Here is a 7,186-nt window from a genome sequence, read left to right as displayed (position 1 = left end):
CCTGCTTGTGTGTGCTGTGTGGGCAACCGCCCAAGGTGTGGGGAGCTGGGGTCACTGGAGCTTCCATTCCAAGGAACAGGGATCTCATCCCCTCTCTTGCTTATCTGAGGCCCCAGGGGTGAGTGCCTGCCCACAGATTGGGGGAGACTCTTCCCTGGAAACTGCCTTCCTGTGGGCTGTAATCCCTGGGCTGATAATGGAGCATTTGGCTGTTTAGAGCCTCCCGAGGCCAGGCGCAGTGGTTCGTGCCTGTAATCTGGGAGGCCGGGCGCCTGTAATCCCAGCTACGCAGGAGGTTGCAGTGAGCGAGATCTCACCACTGCACTCCAGCCTGGGCAAGAGTGAGACTCTGTCTCAAAAATGAAGAAAAGCCTCCCGAAAGCCATCCTGTCTCCCTGCTACGAAGTTCACGCCCTGGGGCACAGACCCTGCCTCAGTCGGGCTTGTTCTCTGGCTTTTCTTTTCCCTGCTGAAACAGACCAAACTGTGTGCCACCTTCCACCCATGTTCAGTCCTGCCAGAGGCTCAGGCCAAATCTGATATCTGGGCTCTGTCAGAATTGGGTATAGGCCCCACCCTTTACCCCCGTGAAGCGCCCTCAGGATCCACTCAGGCCAAGCAGATGTGCATACCCGGCAAGGAGGCCTGCCTGCTGCTCCTCTGTTGCCTGTGGAGGGACACGTCCTGCCTGGCTGCCCTGGCTGGCAGCACATGGGGTTCTGATCACCAGGAGCCCCCCTTGCTCACCAGCTTCTTGCCACCCTTTTCTCCCTCACCTTTATCCCTGAGGGGTGAGACTGTGGCAGGGTGATCCCAGACACACCCCCTTTTGTGTTTGGTCAGGATGTTCCCGTGCCTTGGCTCCACTCTGCCAATCAGGAGGGAAAGAAAAGACAAGAAGCAGGGACTGCTTTAAACGGACTTTATGTGGCCAGGCACAAGCCCGGGCAGCTCTGTGACTCTCCCGCGCCGGGATCCAGGGCTCCTGGGTGAGCGGTCGCTGGGCTGGCCGGCTGTCCTTGCACCATGCCTACCGGCCTTACCGTCCGAGGGGAAGTGGTTGGTTTTCCAGGGGGTCTGCCGAGGAAGCGTGACTTCCATGGACCCCTCTCCCCAGATGCCCAATAGTGAGCAGCTCCCCAGGGGAATCGCCAGGGTCCCCTCCAGCCCACCCAGAGTGTCCACGTACCGCAGAAGTCAACATCATCGCCCACCCAGAGTGTCCACGTACCGCAGAAGTCAACATCATCGTACACCTCCGTCTCCCTGGCAGAGCACAGCTGGGTCAGCAAGGGGCACTGTGGCTCGTTCCCCGCCCCCACCCCTCCCCCCACAGTCTGGGCTGGTACTTACAGGGGCAGGAGCGCTATTCTGGGCACGTAGCCATCTGTGGAGAGAGTGGGCATGGTGGGTTCTGAGGCCCAGGGTGGTGGTGGGGCCTCCTGGGGCTGCGGGGCCAGGTGCACTCACATTTGCCCTTGGGGTCCCGGCACAGCATCTCCTCATTGCTGGTGAACTCGATCACCTCCAGGATCTCCCCACGCCGGATCCCGAGGTGCTTGCCGCCCCCACGGCGCGTCTTGGCATTGGGGTCAATCATCATCTTCGTGTGAACCACGATCTCCCCTTCAAACTGGGGTGCAAGATGTTATGGCCTCTGCTCGTGCTGCCACCCTCGGGCCCCTGTCTTCTTTCTGAGCCTGGGATCTGTGGGGCCCTGGTCTCCGCCCTGCCAGGAGTCCTGCTTAACACGGAGGCCTCACCTTGAACTTCTTCCGGAACTCCCTCTCTGCCTTCTCTGCCTTCCTCAGCTGCTTCTGCAACTTTGGGTCCATGGGTGGCAACTGCTGTGGCTGGGGATCCTTCTCCTTCCTGATACCCCCCACCAAGGAATTGTGTGCTCGTGAGCAAGGTGTGCTCCTCTGGGGGTTCCTGGAGCTTGCCCCCCCCCCCCCGTCCGCCTGCCCCCTCTGCCCATGGTACCTGAGCGCTGGGTCTTGTGGTAGCCTCCTGGTGACTTGCTGAACTGAGGGTGCTTCATCTGGGGACAGTCAGGACTCCGAGTCAAGGCAGGGCCCGCCAGCTCAGCCTTTACCCTGGTAGCTGTTTTTTGTTTTTGTGTTTTTGTTTGAGATGAGGTCTCGCTCTGTCACCCAGGCTGGAGTGCAATGGCATGCTCTCAGCTCACTGCAACCTCCGCCTCCTGGGTTCAAGCGATTCTCCTATCTCAGCCTCCTGAATAGTGGGGATTACAGGTGCCCATCACCACAACTGGCTGATTTTTGTATTTTTAAGACAGGTTTCACTATGTTGGCCAGGCTGGTCTTGAACTCCTGACCGCAAGCGATCTGCTGGTCTTGGCCTCCTGAAAGTGCTGGGATTACAGGCGTGAGCCACTGCACCTGGCCGGTGGCTGGATCTTGAGTGAGGCCTCCCTGTGTGTGTCAGTTCCGAGGACTCCCCAGATCCCACCAAGTCCCCCCACAAACCTCTCCCTGCCCACCTTCCGCAAGCCTTTCTCAGGGGACATGGGTTTTTCTGGATTGCCTTCCATTCCCTTAACTCCTGCTACGTGCTCAGCATGGCGGGAACTGCTGGGCCATGCCCCTCATGTCAGTCCTCTCAGCAACCTTGTTCATGCCAGTGGACGCCACTGTCATGCCCAACTTGTCCGTGAGGAAATAAAGGCTCAGAGAGGTCAAGCAAACTGCCCAAGGTCACCCAGCTTGTAAATGGCAGAGGCAGGATTTATGTGTAGGCTTCGAAGCCATTTCACTTCTGCCTCCTAGGTCAAATTGGGTCTAGGGTTCTTATTTATTTTTTGAGACAGAGTTTTGCTCTTGTTGCCCAGGCTAGAGTGTGCAATGGCGTGATCTCAGCTCACTGCAACCTCCACCTCCTGGGTTCCAGCGATTCTCCTGTCTCAACATCCTGAGTAGCTGGGATTACAAGCACCTACTGCCACGCCCAGCTGATTTTTGTATTTTTAGTAGAGATGAGGTTTCATCATGTTGGCCAGGCTGGTCTCTTTAACTCCTGACCTCAGGTGATGCCCCTGCCTCGACCTCCCAAAATGCTGGGATTACGGCCTGAGCCGCTGCACCCAGTGGGTTCTAGGGTCCTACTGTAATGAGATTTGGGTGAAAAACTAAGGAGAAGGGAGGATGAGGAGAGGCTGGCCTATGGGTACAAAGTTACACTTAGGAGAAAGAAATTGGGTATTCCATTGCACAGTAGCGCAATGATAGTTGACAGTAAAATATTGTGGCCGGGTGCAGTGGCTCACGCCTGTAATCCCAGCACCTTGGGATGCCAAGGCGGGTGGATCACTTGAGGTCAGGAGTTCAACAGCAGCCTGGCCAACATGGTGAAACCTCTACTAAAAATACAAAAATTAGACGGGCATCGTGGTGGGCACCTATAATCCCAGCTACTCAGGAGGCTGAGGCAGGAGAATCGCTGGAACCCAGGAGGCAGAGGTTGCAGTGAGCCAAGATTGTGCCGCTGCACTCCAGCCTGGGCGACAGACCAGGACCCTGTCTCAAAATAATAAATAAAAATAATTTTTAAAAGATGCTGCTGGGGTGAGTGTCCTGGACTAGTGACTGATGGACTGAGGGGTCTCCCATGGTGCCAGCCTCCCTGTGCCACTTCCTGGCAAATGACGAGGCTCCCAAGTCAGAGAGAGCCCTGCTGGCCAAGGGATTGGCTTCAGGCGGGAGTCCCAGGAACCCCAGTGAATGAAAGATCTAGAACCCAGAGTCCCAGTGTGTCCTTTCCAAATGGCTCAAAGCATCCCTCCGGACATTGCAGGCCTGTAGTTCCTCCAAGCAGCCCAAAGAGCGGCACCTGGATTGTGCCCGCCAGACACCAGGCGTGGCCATCCACAGTCTCACCCGGAACACACAGCCCCTCCAGCTGTTCCTGCCTCTCAGAGGCTTCCCTGGCCATGAGCAGTCACTCCACCAGGAGCGAACCTGATCTTGGCACTCCAGGGTTTCTGCAAACCCGCCACATCAAAGCACCTCTTGGCACCACCATGCAGGCAGCCCCGGTTCATCCACAGCTGACCCTGAGCAGGCCTCTGCCCACGTTCCCCACATGGCCTGCTCAGATCCTGGGAAAGGCCAGGCTCTCCCCACCTGCAGAGGAGCCCCCTGCCTTCCAGGAACCTCTGCAGTGGAGCTGCCACTGCTCCAAGTAAGGCAGACAGTGGGAGAGGGGAGTCCAGAGTCCTGGCCCCAAGAGATCTAAGTTGCCTTTGAGAAGCTGCACCCACAGTGAGAAGCCCACACCACTCCTGAGAAGCAGGAGATCCAGGGAAGTGGGACCTTTTTTTCTTTTTCTTTTTTTCTTGAGACAGGGTCTCGTTCTGTTGTTGCCCAGGCTGGAGTGCAGAGGTACAATCTCGGCTCACTGCATCTTAGAAAACGGGTGATGCGAGGCCAGGCAGGGTGGCTCACGCCTGTAATCCCAGCATTTTAGGAGGCCAGGGTGGGAGGATCACCTGAGGTCGGGAGTTCCAGACAAGCCTGACCAACATGGAGAAACCCTGTCTCTACTAAAAATACAAAATTAGCCGGGCATGGTGGTGCATGCCTGTAGTCCCAGCTACTCGGGAGGCTGAGGCAGGAGAATCGCTTGAATCCAGGAGGCGGAGGTTGTGGTGAGCCGAGATCGCGCCACTGCACTCCAGCCTGGGCAAGAAGAACCAAACTCCGCCTCAAAAAGAAAAACAGAAAAAAGAAAATGGGTGATTCGGCCAGGCACGGGGGGGCTCATGCCTATAATCCCTCCACCTCCTGGGTTCAAGTGATCCTCCCACCTCAGCCTCTCCAGTAGCTGGGACTACAAGCATGCAACACCACACCCGGCTGATTTTTGTATTGTTAGTAGAGATGGGGTTTCACCATGTTGGCCAGGCTGGTCTCAAACTCACAACTTCAACTGATCCACCCGCCTTTGCCTCCCAAAGTGCTGGGATTATAGGCGTGAGCCACTGCGCCCAGCCCCTTTTTTCTTTTTTCATATCAGAATCTCGAATGACTGGTAAGGAAAGGGGAGAAGGTCGTCTGGTGACAGGAACAATGGGCCAAGGGTGGGGATTGTATGAAATTTGGGGAGAGGGAGATGCTCCCAGCCTCAGAAGAGGTGGGGCATTCCAGCAGGGCTGCTGGGAGTGGCCGGAGGCAGGCTGTCACTAGCCCAGGCTCTCAGCAGCCCCGCTCCTGACCATCTGCATCCCCAAGGGTGGCCCCCAGACCCAAGCCACAGAGCCTCCCCTGGAATGGAAGCAGGAGGGGCCCCATCAGGAAGCTGTGTGCTCACAGGAAGGTGTTGCAAACAGCTCCGGGAGAAAGCCCAGGAGAAGCAGAGGGAGCCTCTCTGCCCCAGGCCCTCTGAGGCTGTCAGGGAGAGCAGGAGCACCTTAGAGGCTCAGGGTCCCACTGAGAGCCCTGCCACAGATCCAGCTCATGGACCGGCTGTGCAAGCCAGGGCAAGCCCCTTCCCAGAGCCTCAACCTTGCATATCTATTTTTCTTTTATTTTCTTTTTTGTTTTTTTTGAGACGGAGTCTCGCTCTGTCGTCCAGGCTGGAGTGTAGTGGCCGGATCTCAGCTCACTGCAAGCTCCGCCTCCCGGGTTTACGCCAGTCTCTTGCCTCAGCCTCCAGAGTAGCTGGAACTACAGGCGCCCGCCACCTCGCCCGGCTAGTTTTTTTTTTTTTTTGTATTTTTTAGTAGAGACGGGGTTTCACTGGGTTAGCCAGGATGGTCTCGATCTCCTGACCTCGTGATCCACCCGTCTCAGCCTCCCAAAGTGCTGGGATTACAGGCTTGAGCCACGGTGCCCGGCCTCTTTCTTTTTCAATTGAGACAGCCACGGAGTCTCACTCTGTCACCCAGGCTTGAGTGCAGTGGTGCCATGTCGGCTCACTGCAACCTCCACCTGCCGGGTTCAAGGAATTCTCCAACCTCAGCCTCCCGAGTAGCTGGGATTACAAGTGTGTGCCACCGTGCCCGACTAATTTTTTTTTTTTTTTGAGATGGAGTCTCACTCTGTTGCCCAGGCTGGAGTCCAGTGACGTGATCTTGGCTTACTGCAACCCTTCCTTCCCAGGTTCATGCGATTCTCCTGCCTCACCCTCCCAAGTAGCTGGGACTACAGGCGCGCACCACCACGCCCAGCTAATTTTTGTATTTTTAGTAGAGATGGCGTTTCTCCATGTTGTCCAGGCTGGTCTTGAACTCCTGACCTCAGATGGTCCACCCGCCTTGGCCTCCCAAAGTGCTGGGATTACAGCCATGAGCCATCATGACTGGCCCTGGCTAATTTTTGTATTTTTAGTCGAGATGGGTTTTTGCCATATTGGCCAGGCTGGTCTGGAACTCCTGACCTCAAGTGATCTGCCTGCCTCGGCCTCCCAAAGTGCTGGGATTATAGGTGTGAGCCGCCATGCCCAGCCAACCTTGTGCATGTGTGAAATAGGGATGCACTGCCTTGGGGGTTTGGAAGTGGAGGATACAGATTTAGGGACATGCAGGCAAGGTGCTTGCCTGGAAGCTGCTTGTGTTTTCACGAAGGCATTAACTTTGGAGCTGGGCAGGAGGTACGGGCCTGCAACCTACTCAGCCAGCACAGACTTCTAAGAAAACCTGGGCAGCCTCCCTCCCCTGCCACTGCCACACCTGCCTCCAGGCCACACATCCCTCCTGAGTTTCAGGCCCAAGTTCTGCCTGGACAGCCCCTCAGCCACCTTGAACACAACAGGTCTAAATGAATCAGGCCGGATGTGGTGGCTCATGCCTGTAATCCCAGCACTTTGTCAGGAGTTCAAGGCGAGCCTGGCCAATGTGGTGAAACCCCGGCTCTACTAAAAATACAAAAATTAACTAGGCATGGTGGTGGGCGCCTGTAATCCCAGCTACTTGAGAGGCTGAGGCAGGAGAATCGCTTGAATCCAAGAGGCAGAGGTTGCAGTGAACCGAGATGGCACCACTGCACTCCAGCCTGGGCAAGATTATGTCTCCAAAAAAAATAAAAAATAAAAAAATAAGGCCAGGCACGGTGGCTCACGACTGTAATCCCAGCATTTTGGGAGGTTAAGGTGGAAGGATCGTTTGAGGTCAGGAGCTCGAGACCGGCCTGGCCAACATGGTGAAACCCCATCACTACTAAAAATACAA

At 56.1% G+C, this 7,186-nt stretch overlaps 1 protein-coding gene across 1 annotated transcript in view; it reads right to left on the bottom strand.

Moving 5' to 3' along the window:
• Window positions 1-908: 908 nt before the first annotated feature.
• The window catches only part of PRAM1 (PML-RARA regulated adaptor molecule 1), a 17,119-nt gene continuing 10,841 nt past the window's right edge, over window positions 909-7,186 (bottom strand). Inside the window, exons 7-12 of the mRNA XM_011954969.1 lie at window positions 1,984-2,041; window positions 1,764-1,872; window positions 1,471-1,633; window positions 1,354-1,387; window positions 1,232-1,266; window positions 909-1,077 (exon numbers count right to left, since the gene is read on the bottom strand). Of these exons, the coding sequence (XP_011810359.1) occupies window positions 1,040-1,077; window positions 1,232-1,266; window positions 1,354-1,387; window positions 1,471-1,633; window positions 1,764-1,872; window positions 1,984-2,041 (437 nt within the window). The 3' untranslated portion in view covers window positions 909-1,039. The remainder of the gene's footprint in view (window positions 1,078-1,231; window positions 1,267-1,353; window positions 1,388-1,470; window positions 1,634-1,763; window positions 1,873-1,983; window positions 2,042-7,186) is intronic.

The sequence above is a fragment of the Colobus angolensis genome, unplaced genomic scaffold, assembly GCF_000951035.1.
Source record: "Colobus angolensis palliatus isolate OR3802 unplaced genomic scaffold, Cang.pa_1.0 Scaffold39, whole genome shotgun sequence".
NCBI classification, from domain to species: domain Eukaryota; kingdom Metazoa; phylum Chordata; class Mammalia; order Primates; family Cercopithecidae; genus Colobus; species Colobus angolensis.
Note: the sequence above shows the minus strand (reverse complement) of the source record. Positions and strands in the feature narration are given on the sequence as shown.